At 33.4% G+C, this 21,278-nt stretch overlaps 3 protein-coding genes across 15 annotated transcripts; 1 reads left to right on the top strand and 2 right to left on the bottom strand.

Moving 5' to 3' along the window:
- The first annotated feature begins 1,129 nt into the window (after positions 1-1,129).
- Positions 1,130-3,251, top strand: LOC106450054 (methylsterol monooxygenase 2-1). Its single transcript, XM_013891707.3, has 7 exons — positions 1,130-1,288; positions 1,698-1,835; positions 2,021-2,166; positions 2,272-2,391; positions 2,465-2,677; positions 2,755-2,835; positions 2,917-3,251. Exons 1-7 carry the CDS (start codon positions 1,259-1,261, stop codon positions 2,969-2,971), a joined length of 783 nt encoding a protein of 260 aa, XP_013747161.1. The 5' UTR covers positions 1,130-1,258; the 3' UTR covers positions 2,972-3,251.
- A 439-nt stretch (positions 3,252-3,690) lies between these two features.
- LOC106446965 (senescence-associated protein 13) lies at positions 3,691-8,862 on the bottom strand. 13 transcript variants are annotated; one of them, XM_048753937.1, is made up of 6 exons: positions 8,655-8,851; positions 8,011-8,079; positions 7,707-7,909; positions 7,380-7,596; positions 7,155-7,261; positions 3,691-3,990 (listed from the first exon to the last, which is right to left on the bottom strand). In XM_048753937.1, exons 3-6 carry the CDS (start codon positions 7,887-7,889, stop codon positions 3,805-3,807), a joined length of 693 nt encoding a protein of 230 aa, XP_048609894.1. In that variant the 5' UTR covers positions 7,890-7,909; positions 8,011-8,079; positions 8,655-8,851; the 3' UTR covers positions 3,691-3,804. The 13 variants fall into 13 exon arrangements, 11 of the variants coding, with proteins under 11 accessions (XP_048609894.1, XP_048609892.1, XP_048609893.1 ...); XM_048753935.1 differs by having other exon boundaries at positions 7,707-7,914; positions 8,655-8,850; XM_048753936.1 differs by lacking the exon at positions 8,011-8,079 and having other exon boundaries at positions 8,655-8,862.
- An 8,972-nt stretch (positions 8,863-17,834) lies between these two features.
- On the bottom strand, positions 17,835-19,170 carry LOC106432382 (lysine-rich arabinogalactan protein 19-like). The gene is made up of 3 exons (XM_048756015.1): positions 19,140-19,170; positions 18,198-18,646; positions 17,835-18,105 (listed from the first exon to the last, which is right to left on the bottom strand). Exons 1-3 carry the CDS (start codon positions 19,168-19,170, stop codon positions 18,010-18,012), a joined length of 576 nt encoding a protein of 191 aa, XP_048611972.1. The 3' UTR covers positions 17,835-18,009.
- Positions 19,171-21,278: the final 2,108 nt, after the last annotated feature.

The raw sequence follows: 21,278 nt of genomic DNA, 5'->3' as shown, positions 1-21,278 counted from the left end.
TAGAAAACATAAATAATCTTCAAGCTATCCTACTCTTATTTTTGTTGTGTTATCACATAAATTAGCTTATTTTATTAATAATGTGTCATCAGAGACAAATACTTATGTGCAGTTACATTGAACTCACTCTTTTTATGACTGTTGTTAATTTGGCTCAGCTTTTTGATTATCTTTTTGGTTATTTGATAAATTGCTGTAGCTGTACACTGGCAAAAGGCTCTAGAGACAGAGAACTACTCAACTGCACATTTGGGACCTTAGAACATCTGCATCACCCGTAGTTTCTAAAGGGGAACCCACGATTTTGCAAAAAACGGTATATAAAGTGTGCACAATAAGAAACGTGTGCTATGTGTCTTTTGCACTGTTGGTCCGCGATTGGTGCGTTTTTTTTGAAATCAGAAAAAATAAAAATAAAAAATAAAATAAGAGATTTTAGCGATGCAGATGCTCTTAGTGGTTAGCAGAACACATAGACTCTCTCGAAGTTATCGAAGTAGAGTAACAAACTCACATCTCTCCATGTTTGTAAAGTGTATCGATTTATTTCTCTCTCTTTTTTTTTAATACTATTAGATTCTTAAGAACATGATTAATGCAGGTTTTTTAGGGTGAGATTTTTAGCCTAATATAAAAAACGTCTTTTGCTTTTTTTTTTTTTTTTTTTTAACCAGGATGGGTTCGGGCTTTCGGCCTTAATCCCTCTAGGCCTGGAGCCAGCCTTTGTACCTGTTACGGCTCTGGACACTCTTCCCCGTCCGAGACTCGAACTCGTGACTTCTCAGACAAATGCCTGAAGTGTTACCAGTTGAGCTAGCTCGTCCGGATGTCTCTTAGGTTTTAAGTAAGAAATTTCTCTTATATTTCTTATTTAAAATCAAAAACTTCAGAGTCCCTAGTTTCGACACCATAGCTCGCAGATTCATATGTGATAACAACAAAACAATAAATCCGTACTGCTCAGTTTCAAAATAACTCAAGTGGTGCCAGTGTCACATGCAAGAACATATGGTGCTAAAGGAATAAATCCTTGTAATTCAGGATTAAAAATGAAAATAAATCTCTGTGTGCGCGCACGTGTGATGTGGTAAAGACAAGAGATCTAAAGAATATACACAACTTGGTGTCAGAAACAACTTAAATATTGTGTTGTGTCTCTCACTCTCTCTCTCTTACTCACTCTTCTCTTGGGTCTCTAGCTATTATCTTCTCCGCCGCGGAGATCCGTCGTGCGTTTTTCTCTTCCTTCTCTCTATCAATGGATTCCCTCGTCGAATCCGGTTGGCAGGTATACACGATGTTATCTAAATGTGCTTACGCATGTATCTACCTTGTTCGATTGATTCTTGTTTGTGGTGTGGTCCACCGCATTGGATTGTTGAGGCCTCTTCGTGCTTGTGGTTTCAGATCTGGTTCCATATCAAACGTGATTCTCCACTTTGTTCTTTTTTTGGAACTTGACCTGATTTTTTGTAGAAGCATGATCATCACTCTATAGTCTGTAGAGTATCCTCTGTTTGGTATTAGATAATTACCGCTTTGGAGTCTTTGCTTTTCGTTTGTCATATGAACGGTTCTTCTTTGAACGTCTTCTTAAGCTTGTATACATACGTGCTGTTAGCTCGGAAGCTATGCTTGTTTCTTAGCTTGGAAGTTAAAGCTGCCACTGACCCTTTTGTTTCTGGTGACAATGTTAGTACCTTGTTTCTAACTTCAGCGACTTTCAACTGGCGTGCATTGGGAGTTTCATCGTCCACGAAACTGTCTTCTTCTTGTCTGGTCTCCCTTACATTCTCCTTGAAAGAACGGGTTTGCTGAGCAATTACAAAATTCAGGTTTTGCCTCCTCTTCTCGTGATTCATGGGACTTACCTGTACACTTATACTCTTTTTGTGTGACCTACTTATTGAGTGGAAAGGATCACCAAGTGACTAGCACATGAATTAAAAAATAAAATCTTTCAAATCTTTAGTGATAGAGAAACATATGAAACAATTACTCTTGCTTGGTCTTTGTGCAGACAAAACATAACACTCCTGAAGCGCAAGGAAAATGCATAGCGTGGCTATTGTTTTACCATTCATGTGTAAACTTCCCCCTCATGATGTTCTCTTACCGTGTCTTCAAATTCATGGGCATGCAGAGCAGTTTTCCTCTGCCCTCCTGGTATTATTATAAGGTTCTTTAGTGGTGGTATACTCTTTCATTTGGCAGTAGAATGTTACGTTTGATCTGTATTATGAAACCAACCTTTGGTGATTTCTCATGCAGGAAAGTGGTGTCTGCCCAGATCTTATTCTTCTTCATCATTGAGGATTTTGTATTCTATTGGGGTCATAGGATCTTGCATACAAAATGGCTGTACAAGAACGTGCATAGTGTGCACCATGAGTAAGCTTATTCATTACTCACCATCTTTTGTTTCTGTCCTCCTAAATGATCTTATGGTGTTACTTGCTTACAGATACGCCACACCGTTTGGTTTGACGTCAGAATATGCTCATCCCGCTGAGATTCTCTTCCTGGGTTTTGCGACCTTTATTGGTCCGGCTCTCACAGGGCCTCACCTAATCACCCTTTGGTTGTGGCTGGTGCTTAGAGTCATTGAGACAGTTGAAGCACATTGTGGTTATCATTTCCCATGGAGTCCATCTAATTTTCTTCCTCTCTATGGCGGGTAAGATCAAACTCAGCTCATCTTTTTTTGATATTATCAGACGTTAACATGAATATACAATAATGTTGTGCCTACAGTGCTGACTTCCATGACTACCATCACCGTTTACTCTACACAAAGTCTGGGAACTACTCATCAACTTTTGTCTACATGGATTGGTAAATATCTGAACTTTGTTTCTTACTTGCGGCACCATAGACTAATAGACATGTAAAAATGTTTCCCTATTTTTACTTCAGGATATTTGGTACCGACAAGGGTTACAGAAAACTGAAGGCCCTAAAAGAAACCTGACAACATGTTAAACTTGGTATATCAAGAGAGAAAGGTTTCACTCTCCAAAACTCTCCTTTTGTTTTGCGGTCTCGTGAATATTTAAAACTTTAGTCATAAGAGCATCATAATAGCATGCTATTTGGTCTGAATCTTTCTTACTGTTTGTCTTAATCTTTGGTTAGAGCTACTGCTCCTAGTTACATTTAGTCCATAAGATTCATTCTCATGTATGCGCCTCGCGGCACAGACAAAGAACCTCCTTCAAGTTATCTATCTGAAACCTAAAAGTTGAACTTCATCTCTTGCAAATTCTGTTTGTTATTTTTCAGTTTACATGGTTGGCTTGCATATTACTCCATTGTTTCAGTTTTAAAAAAATATAAAATTCTCTTTGTTATTTTTTTGTCTCTCTTATTCGTAATATAAAATGTTTTTACATGAGAAAATTGGTTTTGATTATTTTGATATTGATTTTCTTTAATTCAATAAACTATTTGCATGAACAAGTATGAACCCTTTTGTCACAGAACCAGGTTAAACTGTACTTTGCCACCGGGTTAAACTGTACTATACCATCATGCATTCCCGAAACATCTTCAGATATGACTGATTACATAAGTAAGTTGTCGGAATCTATTCGGAAAGTTCTGATATGAATGCGTTTCCGGGAGTTTCACGGAACATCTTCAGATATGAATGATTTACAAGTGAAAATTCCATAAAGTTAAACCTCTCAGTAAAAAGAAAAAATACATGTTTAATAAATTTTCATCAAATTACATAGTTTATTAAGAAAATGAAAATCTAACGAATGTTTTGGTTTTAGGTCTTTCATAATATATAAATGTGTTTTAAGGCAAAGAGAAGCCATTAATAGTGGCACCTCCGTCAATGCAAATGCTTTGACCTGTTATATACGAAGCCGCAGGCAAACAGAGAAACGCCACAAGCGATGGGACTTCGTTTGGTTCTCCAACACGTCCCATCGGTGTCCTACTCTCCACTTTTTCTTTAATATTTTCATCACTTCGAAAAAGCTGCGAGATTTTACATGTAAGAGCATGAGCATCGGTGAGCCCCTTTTTTTAATATTTTTTCGTGGGTCCATGAACAGTTATAAATTCGGATATGCTGTTTTCTGCATTAGTGAACCCGAAGAAGGAGTTCATAGGAATAAAATAATAATATTAATTTTTTTAAAATTTTTTTTAAAAATATTCAAAAAAATGAATAAAATATTAAAACATATTATTAAAATTATGAAAACATTTTATTCAATACATTAAAAGTACATTACATAAATTGAGAAATTTTTGTAACATACATAACTTATTTATTCATCTTCATCACCAAACATTTGCCAAATATTTTCCACTAAATCAGCTTTCAAACGATGATGCTTGTCGCTATCTCGAACTTCTCTCCGCATGGCTAACATATCAGGGGTACATTAACACTATCTCTGCTTCTCGCCTGCGAACTTCTGCTAGACTGTCCTGTCTCAAACTCAGATATATCAATTGGAGCGTATCTGTCTCGTTCGTCCTCTACTATCATATTGTGCAATATGACACAAGCTATCATTACTTTTCCTATCCTTTCCTTGTCCCATTGTAGAGCTGGGTTCCTAACAATTGCAAACCTCGATTGCAATACTCCAAAAGCCCGTTCGACATCTTTTCTGGCGGATTCTTGCATTTCTGCAAATTTATGTGCTTTACGACCTTGAGGAAGTGGGATGGATTCGATAAATGTTGCCCATGGAGGATAAATGTCGCCGGTAAGATAGTAGGCCATACGATAAGTGTGGTTGTTGACCTTGAACTTCACTTTAGGGGCTCGACCATGTAAGATGTCATCAAAAACTGGAGACCGATCAAGAACATTGATATCGTTTAGGGTACCTGGTAAGCCGAAAAAAGCGTGCCAAATCCAAAGATCTTGTGATGCCACGGCTTCTAAGACAATTGCCGGCTTTCCCGAACCACGTGTGAACTGACCTTTCCAAGCTGTTGGGCAGCTTTTCCACTCCCAGTGCATACAGTCGATGCTGCCTATCATCCCCGAAAATCCCCTTACCTCTCCAATATCGAGTAATCGCTGAAGATCCTCGGCTGTAGGTGTTCGTAGATACTCATCCCCAAACAATTGTATTATTGCATCAGTGAATTTTTCCAAACATAAACGTGATGTACTGTCAGCCATCCGGAGATATTCGTCATATGTATCTCCTGACTGACCATATGCGAGCATACGTATCGCTGCCGTACACTTTTGAAGTGGAGATAGCCCGTTCCTTCTGGTAGCATCTCTTCTTTGCTGAAAGTACGGAACTTCAGTACTTAGACGGTCGACAATGCGAAGGAACAATGGCTTGTTCATTCGAAACCGCCGCCTAAACATATCTTGTGTGTACGTTGGATTATTACTGAAATAGTCGTTGCATAGTCGAATGTGTCCTAGTTCTCGATCTCTTTCAATATAAGCTCGCCTCTTTGGTTTGTTGGTTTGACCATCAATTACTGTATCGATGAAATTATCAACTACTTCATCGACCAATTCATCAAAAACTTCATCCGCTTCATCACTTGATTAGGAAGACATTGTTGATGATATTTATTGTAATATTTTTTCTACAAAAGGCAATAGGGAGGAATTTTTAATAAACTTTTAAAACAAATTTTTATTTCTTATATATGGTATGCTTTTCCTCTTTTAAAGTTTATTTCTCTATTTCTCTTCATTTTTTTTTTGGGTTTTAACCTTAGTTTTTTTTATATTATTTTGGTTTTAACCTTAGTAAAGTTTTTCATTAAAATTATAAATCTGTTTATTTCTCTTGAATCTTTTTTTTTGGGTTTTAAGTTTAGTAAATTATAAACCTTTTTTTGGTTTTAAATATGATAATATAGAATTTAGAATTTCATTATTTAAGGATATGTTCATTACTTAGAATTTTTGGTTTTCAACTTACCTCTGTTGAATGGTAGAGATGATCTGTGGGGTTGAGGAGTAGTAGAGTTGATTCTTTGTGTTGATTGGTGATTCTTGTTTGATTGTTGTTGTGATTCTCGTGGTGTTGGTTGGTGAGATTCCGAGATGGTGAGATAGTTTTGATAAAAGTATGGCTATCACATAGTTGGTAAGATAGTTTTGATAAAATGCATGAATGAGATAAATAGAATGAAACACATAGTCATTTATATAGAAAAACATTGAAGCAAGTAGCATGTGGGTACATACACCTGTGAGTACAAAAGCAAAGCCGTGGGGACATACCCTTGATTTGATACATACATAAAACGAGTGTAGAAAGTTGGAAAACACTACACTCTCCCGTGATTCCATCTTACATAATCTACCACTACAACCACCTACTACTACATTACCACCCGTGACTTGATTTGATACATAAAGAAACAAAGACCTGCAACCATCCACGCATCCTCCTCCTTGAACTGGTGACCTACAAAGCACAACAGTTACAATATCAATATACATCAAGGAAAAGATTTAAACACAAACATCATACACTGCATTTCCTAGCAACCTACTATAAATTTCAAAAAATAAATAACCACTCACCAACTTAAAGCAATTCAGATATGAGTTTGTTTTTTAGAGCAAGCTCTTGATCTGTAAGTGTATCAGCGTTTTTTCCTAGCAACCTATCAAGTATTTTCTCGATTTTCAACCCTAAGACGAAACCCCCAAATCGACTTCCTTAACCTAGAAACCTCTCGAGATCAAATCGAAGCTATCTCGTCCTCGGAGTGATTGAGACTCACCTGAGAGCGTTTACGAGTGACTCCGACGACGAATTGATCGAGAAAATCTCCGGCTCTGGACTCGGACACGAAATCGCCTCAGAGACGGAGAAACCCTAGATTTCGAAGAGAGAAGGGAAAATGGGATCTTTCACGCGAAACCCTTTTTTTCTCACTCAACACGCGAGATCGCGTAGCCACTCCCTCTGCGCCGCGTGGCATGACCCCGTATCATACGGGCTCACTTGGAAGACCCGGTGCACGGGTTGAAACCCATTTATTCATTTCTTTTAATCGAAAAGGCCTATGATACCGAGCCCATGACTCTCTCATAAACCCCCGATGCGGGTGGTCTAAACTAGACTAAACCCACAAGTAGTAGATAAAACTTTTATTTTAAAACAAAGTACATAAGTAACTTAATGATATCTTACGCTGACAGCCAAAGGAGTTGTGATAAACCACGGACAAACTGAGTTGACCCTTATGTTGTCACTTGCCCATTCACAAGCTAAGTTTCTAGCCAGCTGATTCATTGCTCCTGGAATGTGTCCATTTATTAAAGTCTTCTCGAGGGATAATTCTTTTTTTATTTTTATTTTTTTGCATTTAAAGTTTAGACCTAATTATTCGAATGTGTGTTAGTGTATATATAATACCTTTAGTTGCTCCGTAGATGGATCCGACGCTCATATGCACAACCCCAGCAGCGGAGGACATGACCACAATGCTCCCTGAGCCCGAGGCTTTCAATAATGGATGCGCGAGTTGTGAGAGATGAAAAGCTGACTCCAGATTCGTAGCCATCAGAAATGAGAAGTCTTCTGATGAAAATTCTGTGGCAGGCTTTACTATAGAGGTTCCCGCGTTATTTACCTATATACGTATATAATAGACCCAAACCAAACATTTAAAAGACATGACAAAATAAATTAATCTTGACCGGAGGCATATTGATCCTGCTAGTATATATAAATAAAACTTACAAGTATGTTGAGCTTCCCTTGGAAGAGAGAGGAGACAGTTTCCATGAGCCTCGCTCGTTGGTCAGGCAAAGAAACGTCACAAACAGAAGTGGTAACCAGAAATCTTTTTGCTAGCCATTCGTGTAAGCGTTCTTGAAGCTGAGTTTCGTTTCTACCACATGTGTGGACTCTTGCTCCCAACATAGCTAGTTCCTCCACCACAGCTTCTCTAATGGAAATCATATTCCACATGAAATTTGGGGTTGTATAGGAACGGGGAAAAAAATAAAATAAAATCGTATTACGTAAATATAATATTAACTACATTTGAGTTGATTTCTTTAGCTATAAACCCCAAGAACGAACAGGAACGAGTCCAGCTAGACGCCTAGACCTAAAATTCATCAAACGGAGCCAAAAACAAAACAAAATTATAAACTATTTCTCAAAAATAAATAAATTATAAACTAACATATTTCATTTCTGATTACCAAAAAAACATATTTCATTTCTAAAAATCAAAATCTGAAAAACCAAAATGAACCCGGTGAAACTTTTTGATTCAATGGATGATTAAATTGTATATCTTTTACACAAGGAACACAAGAGTTCAATTCTCATATAATACAATTCCTACAAATAATTTAAAATAAAGAACTAGAAAAAAAATCAGCATGGTGCATCAAAAACAAACAGTGAGATCTTGCATGTAGAATTGTCAATTTGCAAGAGCATGACAAGTGAAATGGCGAAAAAAAAACTGATAAACCAAACCAAACCAAAGCGTAAACAGGATTGCATAACCTTTATTTATCATCAAGCTTTTCTTCTTTTCAGGACTATGTTAATTAATGATCGAATTACCATGAAATAAGCATATTAATCTAAGATTTAAAAGAGAACCTCAGATTAATTATTGGATTACTACGAAAGTGTGTGAAATAGGAGAAATGCGAGTATGGGACTGACCCGAGGCCTTTGGAGCCACCAGTCACAAGAGCGGTCATGCCTCCCAGACTCCATCTAGAATTGTCTCTCAAGCTTTCTCTTGTGTTTGTCATTTCTTGTTATGAATTAAGAAGTCGATTATCTTTTTATGTGTGGACGACCGACCCTGTAAATGATCGTTGGCGGAGTCGGCAATATTTTCTTCAGATAATAATGTTTTCCTTTTGGGTTAATAAAAATTCAAATTTAAGGCAAGAGAAATAAAATGTTAGCAAAGCTCTTAGGCCCAATATCTAACTAGCCCAAATAGAACCAAAATGTGACAGTGGGTGGCTATAGGCATGGGTGATTGGTTTTCGGTTCTGAGTATTTCAGTTTTTGGATGTTCAGTTTTAGTAATTTAAAAACTGTTTGGATATTTATAAAATTTAGTTTGCTTTCAGTTTTGTTATTTCGGTTTTTTTGTTCGGACAACAAATATCTAAAAAAATTTGGGTCTAATTTGATTTCAGTCTGGTTCTGGTTTTTAGGATAATTTCGAATAATATAGAGAAAACATCGGATATGATGGATTATATCCTTTATATATTATTTGAAAAAAAATTGTAAAATTTGTGCTTAAATGATATGTCATCACAATAAAAATTCTTATAGTCATTAAATAAATATATTTAAGTTACTAGAATAATTGCAATACATGAGATTTATTATTTGATCTAAAATCTATATATATTTATACTTTTCATCAATTAAATCATAAAGTTAATTAATAGTCTAAAAATATTCATAATTATTTCCATAAAATAAAATCTACGGATTTACCTAATATGGTTTAAAATATATCTAACAATTAATGATATTTCATAATAAATTTTTGATAAAAATTACGTATCATCTATCATATTCCTTTAATTTCATATTATAAAAACCAATTACAAAATCATGTTAACCATTTGATAAAAATTTATATATTTTTGTATATATTATATTTAAAATTTTAAAATGACAATAAATTAATAAAATTGTTAAAAGTCTCACAGTGATAAGTGATAATGCTTTGATCAATGGTTCAAAACTTTTATTATAAAAAGATACTAATGATCATAAAGCTATACGAAAAGATGTTTCATATAATAGATAGCCAGGTTAAATAAATATTTTAGTATTTTTAGATTAAAGTATACACCATATAAAAAATTCTTAAATAATTTTAGAAATATGTATCATATTTGAACTGATCAAATCATTAACATATATATATATATATATATATATATATATTTACATATTTTGTTATTATTTAAAATTTATCTAAAAAAAAATTATTGATTTAGTAAATATTTTATAAAATATCTCATTCCGTGATAGGTATGGGTTATTACCTAGTATATATGTATTAATTTGAACCAATTGAAATGAATTTGATCATTAGTTTTTAGGGTCCAAATGGTAACATGCATAACAACTACAGTGCAATCTAACAATACTAAAAGTTGGATATACTCGAATTCTAGCTATGCAACATAGGATTAATAATTCAAACCAATAGAAAAGAGCCAGCTGGCCCATCTAACATAAGCATCTTTCTTTCTTCAGTTTTTGTCGCCGTAGTGCTTACAGCTTCTGGCTTTTCCACTTCCTACATTTTCGTCGCTTTTCAGCTTCTTTTTCAGATTTAAATCGCTATCCAACTTCTCCTCTTCCCACTGAATACATCTATTATAGCATTCATGATTCATCAAATCAAAGACAGCAACTCCACGAATTACTATTCGACTTCCCCTCTCCACCATATATATACACGCCAATGTCGCCACTCCCTAATACCGCTCAAATCATTTCGGAGTTGGAGTATGAACTGGAGGGGAGCATAAATGTCTGTCCATGGCTAGGTACTACTTCTGCAGTCCCAACTATTTTATGTTTTATGTCAAAGAAACTATTTGCATTAGGATCTCTAACTAATGAGTTTCAACCTGTCCATACCGGACTTTCCGAACGTCTGAAACCTTTTATCTTATTTTCTCAGATCATGGGCCGAGGAGTAAGGAAAGAGAGCTACCGAATCTACCGATCCGCTTTGAAAGTCAGGTTTCCATGTCAGTCCCGACTTTGTGGCCTTTTCTCATCCGACAGAAGAACACTAGGTAAAATTTAGTTTAAGAAGGCTTCTATTTGATTGAAATCTGGCTCATCTTATTCAGTGTTTCCCAATTTGTTTATATCACAGTGCTGCAACTGTAATTAACATCTCAAGCAACATAATATTTCCCAATCAGATGATATGGAATTACTGTTTTTCCTTTAAGAGCACGAGAATAGAATTTTTTTTTTCGTTTTTAATTTCTGGAAGCTGCTCCCTACTCCACGTTCGTTGTCCCTAACTCTCCTCTCTATTATGCCACCAGCCAAGGCCGACACGAGGTAAACCAGTTTGTAAGATCTCAGAGATTCCAACAAGTTCTGACCTTTATGGTAATGCTGAATTGATTATGATGATCTTAATAAAGCTTTTGTTGTTTATATTCATAAATAGTTATATCTGTTGGTGGAATCAGGAGTTGATATCATCAATCTCTGGAACTACCGCAGAAAGGCAATAGCTCTCTTGGTACTTGACATTTTCTTATTGATCATCAAAGTAATATGAATACAAGGGGTTCTGGAAACAGATGGCTTTGATGCAAGCTTGCCAACATGGTCATTGGGAGGTCGGTTGATTCTCATTCATTTTGGTGCTAATGTAAGCACTTGATAAACTTTTATTCTCACATATTGACATAGTGATTTTGTTTGATTATTGGGGTTGATATAATCACATACCATATTAGCTTAAATAGTAGTACTGCTCTGTATCTTGCGGCTCAAAATGGTCATCCTCGGTGTAGCAGGATACTGCTTTCCGAGTATATAATAAGTGTCCCCAATTTCTGGAGCCTGTTGAAGAGTAACTAATCCTCAGTTGCTGGATTTGATAGAATGTTTAATAGTGTTTTGAAATAGTTAAAGCTTATGGCTTCAGTTGACATTATTAGCTGAAGATATCTTTCAAATGTATGCAGTGCTCTTTACGAGGTGATAAACAGAGCATCAGATGGAGGAATAACACCTCTTCATGTGGCGGCTCTGTAGGGAGATTTTGTTGCTCATGTCACTCTGGAAGATGGAACCACCATAGATCTTATAGGTATTATCATATTATCTGATTGATGTTGAGATTTTTAAGGAATATTTTGGAGGTATACTATGTTTTTTCCTCAAATCTTTATGGTTTAGTAACTGTATACACACTACTATGTTTGTCATACAAATTTAGATCCTGAGATAAAGGCATGGTTAGAGCAATACAAATATTTTGTGTGATCACCTCCTCCACCAAGCGCATGCATATGAGATTATGACTATGAACAACAGTACAACACGGTTGGCCTCCGAAATAAGTTACAGAGAAAAGTTTTTTGTGTTGCTCTTGGTTCTCTCACTCACGCAGCACATGAGAATTAATTTGTATATAAACAATTGAAATGTTTGGTGAGCCACTATTCTACTTTATATCGATGTGTACGGTTGAAATGTTTTGACTGCATGTCAATTTGTGTTGTTATAAATAAAGTGGATCAAATATGTTACCATTAAAAATTAAATCAATGCAATGTTTACGTAAATAGTAAAAAAAACAAAAAGAGATAATTACACTTAATATGAAGCTTAAACTAAGTTAATACAACAATATAAATTGAATATGAACAAAATGAAATTATATCCCAACTATTCACACGGTATTTGATTTTGAATTATTTTATAGATTTACATACCATATTCGTCCGTCCTTCTATACTAGACAAATAAAAATTGTGTTCAGACAATTATTGAGCACTAAAGGCCTCCAAAAAAATAACCATGCTACTCGCAATCATCAATCTCATAATATATAGAAGTTAAAAACCCATTTTAACTATGGAAAAAAAAATTTCTAGGGCAAAAAAAATGGTAACTATGTCCCATTATGCTAATTTCTATTTTGTACCACTTTTGCCTCTAATGTCCTTTACTATTTTCCAAAATAAATCAAATAAATAGTTTTACAAACTAAAAAGTTGGAAAAATAGTAACTACCGATGAAATACCCATATGAACTTAGTGATATTTTTTTCGAGTTCTAAAAATATTTAAATCATAATTTCAAATTATGTTCTACATAAAGTAGAATTGTCTTTTTACGAAATAGAAAATGAAATCCACTTTTTTTACTGAATCTACTATGTTTTGAATACGTGATCTACAAAAATAATAGTACCCTAAAAATATTTAGAATACACATTCCGCGCTTAACCTATCGCTCTAAAACCTGTAGAATCAAAATCTACACATTACTATAAATCTAAAAACTTGTAGAAAACAAGTTCTACAGATTTACTGTAAATCTAAAACCTATAGAAATCAAAATCTACGCATTACTATAAATCTAAGAAACTGTAGAAACAGAGTTCTACATATTTACTGCATTCTACGGATAAGAATAATCAGTTCCGAAAAATATGAATAGAAAATATTTGGAAATATTTAGATTTCATCTATGAAAAAATAAATTTTTTCAGAAAAAATAAATTAGAATCGTGGGACATAAAGGGCATGTTTAGTTTTTTTTTTAATTTGAGGATTTTAAATTTTTTCTTTTATTTTAACTACTTTAATTTTTATTATATTTTAATATTTACAATTGTTTTGTTAATTGTAATTTTGAATTTATAATTGAATTTGAGGGCATTATTTCCATTTTAAAAATAATTAGTCTAATAGGACTAGGGGTGGGCACTTTACCCGATATCCGAAGTGGCACCCGAACCCGATCCGAAAAATCCAAACCGAAATCCAAACCGAAGTAGCAGAATATCCAAACGGGTAATGAATTAGGAGAGATTGGATATCCGAACCCGAACGGGTAATATCCGAACCCGAATGGATATCCGAAAATAACCGAACATATGTATAATTAACCTTATATTTGTAGTTTACATCTCTCATTTTATATAGAATATTTATATTGATACTACACATATTTTAATTTCATATGATATACATACAATTACGGAGAAAATGATTTCCTACTCACTTAAAATGCATGTTAATCTTTTTATTTCAAGAATTAACAAAAACTTATATCAAAAATTTAAAAACAATAATCAAATTAATGTCTTTTTAGTTTCAAAATGTTATGTCGAGATCTATTAACCATTCAATCTATTAAAAATAAAGAAATTAGTTAAGTGAAAGTTATATTTTTAAATACAATAAATTTAAGAAATGAAAATTTAATTTTTTTTTTCAAAATCTAAATATCCGAACCCGATCCGAAATAACCGAACCCGAACTAAAAATATCCGAACCAGACCCGAAGTACAGAAATACCCGAACAGGTTCTACACCTCTATACCGAAATACCCGAAAATCCGAAATACCCGAAAATCCGAAATACCCGACCCAAACTCGAACGGATACCCGAACGCCCACCCCTAAATAGGACATAAAGTATATGAGATTAGTCTAATGAGACATAGTTATCATTTTTTGGCCTAAAAAAATAATTTTCTCTTTTAATTATATAACATATCCTACAAAACTAATGCAAAAGAATGGAGAAAAATAAGTGTGCTAATAACACCATCAAGATGATTTACTTCCATTGTACCATTGATATTATTGAAATTTAAAAGGAAAATTGCAATATAAAAGTGATTTATGAATGCCAGTTTCAAAAAAAAAATTTGCAATATAAAAAATGTTATACACCACAATGGATAAGAGTAAGACGAATACAACAAAGAAGAAGAAGACCAAACTACATTCCCCCATATTTTTTGCGTTGCTCATTTTCTTGATAACACAAATTGTGTGCTGAAGGGAAAATATAATTCTATTTTGCAAACTTACAACAAACAAAATCAGGAAGTTTTCGTCACTATTCTAACAAAATTTGTAAGAAAACAAAATATACAGAATATTTTTAGAAATTTAATACAAAATCAAAAACACATTAGAAAAGTATTTTTTAGATCCAACATTTTTGAAATTGGAATAAAAATTCAAACAAATTTAACTTTCATGTATACTTATACTTCTAGAAAGATTTGTTTTATTGGTAAGAATGTAAACTCTTAGCCACTAATTATACAATACGAACCAGAAAAATAAAATGAACAAATGAGTTAGGAAATCAAAATTTTAAATGATTGGAGTATTAACCTATTTTACTGTAAAAATATTTTGAATAATGTAATATGTATTTTTATTATTATTTACATTTTGCGTTCTAATAACTTAAAATTCAGTTTAGTAATTTATATTTGCCAGAGTTTCGGATATACATATTACATATTACATATTTAAATAGAAATAACATAATACCTTAAAAATAAATTAAGGATTTATGGAAATAAACCCGGGCGTAGCCCGGGAAAAGCTCTAGTTCTATTAATAACAAAAGCGGTGTGATGCTATTTAGCTTGTTGTAATGAAGTCTCCTTTCTTTTATATTGCTCTTCTCACTTCCATCCTCACTGAACCGAATGCAAGTGCAACAAAACCATCAAGTATAAGTATTTCATACCAAGACTTGTTGACTTACTGGATGAGATTAGTGGCGCAACCATCTTTTTAAAAACTAACTTAAACCGTGGGATACCATCAGAATGAATGAGAATGATGAGTGGAAAACCGTATTTTATTTTCTACAACATATTTTTTTGTTCATTATTTGTCATTCATTACTATTAGTTTGGAAAATTTATCACTGAATTTATGGTAAGAAAATGATCATTGATTACGTTTCTGTAAGAATTAATTGATAAATTAGTTACCAAGTTAATGGTAAGAATCATCAATGACCACTCTTCTAAATCAAAATCAAACTTAAATTAAAATATCAAATTGTCAATTTAAAAAATAAATATTAGTAGATAAATATTTTAATTGAAAGCTTATTGAAATAGTATTTTTTTTTATAAAAAAATAAAATAAAAGTCATTTGGAAGACTAATCAATAGAAGAAAAAAAGTTTAAAATATAATAAATAATAATAATTATTATAATAATATCTTTAATTGATAGATATTTTTAAATCTTGGGTGTTTTAATTTTACCTTTTCTGTAGGTGATTTAATTTGTTTTTTTCTTTTCAATTTTCAAATTTTTTTTGCTGATTGTAAAATATGAAATTATAAATTTTATGTATAGGTTGACCTGATCTAGTGATATTTGGGTTGATTGGTACAAGTTGTAACTTTGGATTTTTTGCTTTAAGATTTAAGCCGTAGATTTTGTGGCTTTAGCTATAAATTTTATTGCTGTAGGTTTATTTTAAAGTTTTAAAAGCACTAAACCTAAAGCTCTAGAAAAATTGATTTCTAGAGCCATTATATTTCCTTTTAAAGATTTTGGGCTCTAGTTTTAGTTTTTATTAATAAAGCTTGATTGCTTTGATTTTATTGCTCTAGAGAGAATTATAGCTGTGTAGAGCACTCACAGCCAACACCAATCACCCCCATATGTAATCGAATCTTACATTTGAGCCACTATAATCTATATTATAATGATACAGTTTCGAGACTCCTTAAGCTATCCAAGTAGGCAAGCATGTGGGACCCACCTCTATTATTTTTTTTAAATGTCAAGTTATCAGATTGTCGCGTTATGGGTTTGATCCGACCCGCTACCGTCCTCCTATGCATCACCTTTGGCTGATTAGGGTTGCCGTTTCCTTCGAGATCCTTCGTTTGAGGGCGCTTCCTCTTCCACTAGAGTTCAGTTTTCTTACGAACTCCAATAATTTATTGTCTCGAAAAAATAGAAGTCGATCGAGTATCTTCCCTGCAAAGTAGTGTCAACAAGTGATGGATGAGCAAGGTTCTTCCAGAGGTAATCATGAGATATGTTTCCTCTTTGTCGATTTAATGAGTTCATGCTTCTGTTACGTGCTGATATACACATGAGTGCTTGAATTTAGTTACTTGATCTCTGGATTTTGACGGATTCACTCTAGATTTGTCAATTGAGATTTATTTTTCTGAATGATGTTTGTTAATCAAAAGACTGAGTTGATTTTCACTATTGTTTGATTTTTTTTTGAAATGTCTTTGATGTTGAGAAGTTTGGTTAGTTCTTCATCTCCTTTTTCAGATTAAGATCCTTCACTGGCTAAATCATCTCCTTAAATCTTCCATGGTAAATACTTGAGCGATTATCTAAACAATTATTTGGCTATCTCTTTTATCTTTTTGAATAAATGTTAAATTAATTCAAGATGAAACCTGATTTACAAGATATGTGACTCTGTTTTGAGTACTATCAAAGTCTCGTCGTGAAAATAAAGAAAAAATGAAGCGTGTATAGGAAATTTTTTTTTGAGAAATTTTAATGCTGAAACTCCATGGTTGTCGCAAGAAAACCACATCTCCATGGCTTTCTCAAGCCTTTTATTTCCCATTCCTCGAACAGAAGAGACTCTTTTTTGAATCTGTTAATTTGGCTCTTTTTATATTTAATTGTTTCTGATTATCATCTTTTTATTGTCTCACGTAGAAGATGATAATCAGAGCTTAGCTCTTTCCTACATCGGCTCTTCAACACAGGTCTCAAAGCTTAGCTCTTTCCTTTCATGGGTCAACAAAAGTCTCATACTTTTGCTGTTTCTCCAGGCCAAGAACTTTTCATGTGATAGAAGAGGGACCACGCGAGCAAAGGAATCAGTTGTTTTCTGTTTTAGGGTCTCTCACTGATCCAGAAGAAGAAGAATCAAAGGAATCCTCAGAGGTTAACTCAATGAGTAGTTTGCTCTTTGATGTTGGTGTTTTGTGTCTTTCTCTCTTTCTTTCGCTGATGATTTTTTTTGGTTAATTTCATGCAGGACAGGTTGCTTCTGTAGATATTAAACTACCAAGAAGAAGAAGTTTGCAAGTGGAGTTCAGTTGCAACTCATGCGGAGAGAGAAGAACTAAACGGCTTATCAACCGTTTGGCTTATGAACGTGGCCTTGTCTTTGTCCAGGTACACAAGTCTTTGGTTTGCTTAATTTTCCTGAAGAGACATGTTATATGATAGTCTTTAAAAGAATTTTTTTTAATTTGTTTTGGCAGTGTGGTGGATGTCTTAAGCACCATAAGCTGGTTGAGAATCTTGGTCATTGTTGAGTATGACTTCCGCAAAGAAACCTCCAAGGATTCAAGTACTGATCAAATTTGATATGATTTTATTTTCTGCAAAGAATAGAGAAGAAAAAAATGTATTATTTTTTAATCAAATGTGTTTGGTATACAATGGGGAAAAATGTAGCTTTTGGAGTTGATACATAGGTGATCTAGTGAGAAGAAAGCTAGAGACTTTAGGCTGTGATAGCCATCAGGAGGAGAGTTCCCAGTACGGTGCTGAGCCACATTGCTACTCTTCCTTCTAGCTCGGTCAAGGCATTTCCTCCGTTCTGTAAAACCAGAAATTAAAGATTGTTATATAATTCAGTTTGGTGAGAGTACGTTTCTTTTTAAAGATTGTAGTTTAGTAAGAGAGTGTTACCGCGTTCTGAAATGGTGATGGTGCTGGAGACATGTCCTGGGAATCTGTTAGAACTGGAGGAGATGAAGGGCTTGGAGGAGTTGGTGCTGGAGCTGGGGCATGGTGATGCCTCTTGTGTTTGTGCTTTTTCTTGTGCTTGGCAGGAGCTGGTGCTGGTGGTAGAGTTATTGGTGTAAGCGCTAGAGGCGGTGAAGCTGGTGGTGGAGAAGTTGCTGGTGGTGGTGATGCCGGTTGGGGAGAGGCTGGTGCAAGCGGTGGTGAGACGGTTGAAGCTGGCACACGCGGGCTTTGTGGTGGTTGTGGAGGCGGAGCTACTGGGCTGATAACTGGTGCAACCTTTGGAGCTGGTGGTGGTGAGACGGTTGGTGTAACTGCTGGTGGAGGTGTAGTCAGAGATGCTGGTGGCAGAGTAGCTGAAACGGGTGGAACAACTGTTGTTGGAGGCGTAGCTTAGCTCTTTCCTTTCATGGGTCAACGAAAGTCTCATATTATAATATAGATTCGGATTTCGCAGTGATATTTACAGCATGAACTGATTGTCAACTTTCTTATTGATAGTAGGTAACATGTTTTCTAAAATTCACTTATTGTGCATGATTGTAAGCTGGCAAAAGATTCAGTTTATGGTCTTGCCTATGACGTTGTCATTCCCTTACTTCAGCATCCTAGCAATTATGTACTAAATTCAGAACAACGGAAGCAAAATTTTAAATGAAAAATATTTTATTTTATTTTTCGTATAAACAAATGTTTGAAATATTTTTATTTCAATATTTAACGGGTGTATTAAGTCATGCAGAGAAAGGAGAGCAAAAGGAGTATAAAACTTAGAAGAAGAATGAAAATGGTGAACAAAACACTCAAACACCATCAATGATCACAAGAAGAGAAATGTTTAAAAAGTGGGAGAGCGTTGGATATGAAACCTTTAGAAGAAGATACCAAATTTCTTTTCACTATGAAGACGCTTCATCCCAAACCTCTCAGAGAATCAAGAAATGCATGAACATAGAATTTAAATAGGTGGTGCGGTGACACGAGGAGACTGTCAAATTTTACCATTCACACGTTCACTTTGTTATATGCAAAACCAATGGTCATGGCAGATGAATGCGTCTTCGAGCTTGGGGTCTTTCGTTATATCACTTTCGTTTTACGCAAAACCAACATGTTTGATAGACTAATTTTTATAAATAAATGATAAAAATCGATTTAAAAAAGGAGATGGATAATGCTGACTAACCAAATCGAAACAAAAAGCAAAAGCTCCCTGCGCTTGCGAAGGGTTGAAGATCCCTAGTTGAATAAAACACAGACATGGTTAATTTTAGGTGTCTTTTGCTCTAGTTCTAGATATTAGTTTTTAGAGCATCATTAATGATACGTAAGTTAAATCGGGTCTCTACATATTATTATATTAATATTTAAAAGGAATTTACTTGTGCAATTAAAATTTATTGTGTTAAAACTAGTTTAACCATTTAAGAAAGGGCAAGTGGCAAATTTCATGTGCAATAGTTTATGGCAAATTTCATGTGCAATAGTTTATTCCTAAGCTATTGCCTATAGATGCTGACTTTTTCTATTTTCTCTCTTTCAATTTTTAATTATAATCATTTCTTTTGGTAAGAAACTACGGTGAGAGATGATCACCGCGTGTGTTCTTAGGTTTGTGGTTAATGATCTTACAATGGTAAATCCATCCTATTTAATCTCATTCTATTTAAATCCCGAACCCATTTAAATTTACAGTAGAAAATTTATAAATTAATACTCGATAAATTAATAAATTCAATAAATTAATAAATTTCGTCGGTCCAAGTTGAACCAGTTCAAAATATAAGACAAACCTATAAGATAATAAGATATAATAATTTAGAGGATCCTATGCAATTATATACTTCCATTAAAATTATAATTTAATAATTTATATTTATATAATGTATATAAGTACAATTAATATATTGTATTGTTTGTTTTATATTCATAATAGATTTTATTTGATTTTCTTAAGATTTCATAATATTTTATGATATTTAATAAAATTTTATCTTAAAAATTAAAACTGTATAATACGTATCTCATATATATCAAATAATATAATAAAAATATGAAAGTAGAATTTACAAAATTTAACTAATATAAAAAGTGAAATCAAATGTTTTTTTATTTAAAAAAAATATATATTCTAAAATATAGAAATTTAAAAAGGAAACTTTTTTTATAAATTAGTCTTAAAGTGTATTAGTGTTAACCATTTAGACCAGTGACTGGCCCATATAGACTTCCTTAGACTCATTTTAAGTTATATGTGTATTTTTTTTTATTTTTAATAGATACTAAATGATAATCCGCTCTTTACGTGGGGTGAAATATCGAAAATACTGGTATGTTTACAATTTAAAATCAATTATGTATTTGCATTTTTTTCTCTATGTAAAATTTAATAAAGCATAAAGATGACACCAAATATTTAATAATGTTTCATAATGTTCTTATTTTAGCAATTTTATGGTGGTAGTTGTTTAAAAATTTAGTTTGATTTTTTTGTTTACTTTATTATAATTGATTTTACGTTTATAAAAAGGTAATATAATTTTTACATTCAATTTTATTCAGCCAATTTTATAGATTCTTAAAATCTATGTTAAGCCCAAAAAGAATTCAAATGAGGTGAACTAAAAACCTAACTTTCACTTTCATATCTTCAATGGAGAGAATCGAAATCATTATCTGTTCGCAAATCGAAGAAAAAAAGGGAGAATAAGTTATGCAACCAAATTTTGCTCAAACTATTCTTTAACATTATATATAAAATATGTAAAATTTGTAAGAATACCCCCGACTTCATCTTCGTTTTCCAGTCTTCTTGTCCATAAAATAATCACGTTTTTCTTTTTTAATATATTAAATGACCAAACATCAAAAGAAATAGTTTAATATTTATTTATTTCCATATTCAAAGTTGATGATATATAGTAAAATATTAAATGGTCCATTTAATGTTACTTTTTTAATATCCTAGTAAAGTCGGTCCAATAAAAAAAAAAGACTAAGAAGCTCACTCAGATTGACACATAA

The sequence above is a fragment of the Brassica napus genome, chromosome C4 (genome assembly GCF_020379485.1).
Source record: "Brassica napus cultivar Da-Ae chromosome C4, Da-Ae, whole genome shotgun sequence".
NCBI classification, from domain to species: domain Eukaryota; kingdom Viridiplantae; phylum Streptophyta; class Magnoliopsida; order Brassicales; family Brassicaceae; genus Brassica; species Brassica napus.
This window is presented reverse-complemented; position numbering and strand designations above follow the sequence as displayed.

Bases quoted from the DNA above. Each gene is read 5' to 3' on its own strand.
- LOC106450054 (XM_013891707.3), top strand. From the start codon at position 1,259: ATGGATTCCCTCGTCGAATCCGGTTGGCAG. The intron at 2,392-2,464 runs GTAAGCTTATTC...ACTTGCTTACAG, and splicing joins GTGCATAGTGTGCACCATGA to ATACGCCACACCGTTTGGTT. The intron at 2,678-2,754 runs GTAAGATCAAAC...TTGTGCCTACAG, and splicing joins TTTCTTCCTCTCTATGGCGG to TGCTGACTTCCATGACTACC.
- LOC106432382 (XM_048756015.1), bottom strand. From the start codon at position 19,170: ATGAAGCGTCTTCATAGTGAAAAGAAATTTG. The intron at 18,647-19,139 runs GTATCTTCTTCT...GAAAGAGCTAAG, and splicing joins TCATAGTGAAAAGAAATTTG to CTACGCCTCCAACAACAGTT. The intron at 18,106-18,197 runs GTAACACTCTCT...CTGGTTTTACAG, and splicing joins CATCACCATTTCAGAACGCG to AACGGAGGAAATGCCTTGAC.
- LOC106446965 (XM_048753930.1), bottom strand. From the start codon at position 5,356: ATGTTTAGGCGGCGGTTTCGAATGAACAAGCCATTGTTCCTTCGCATT.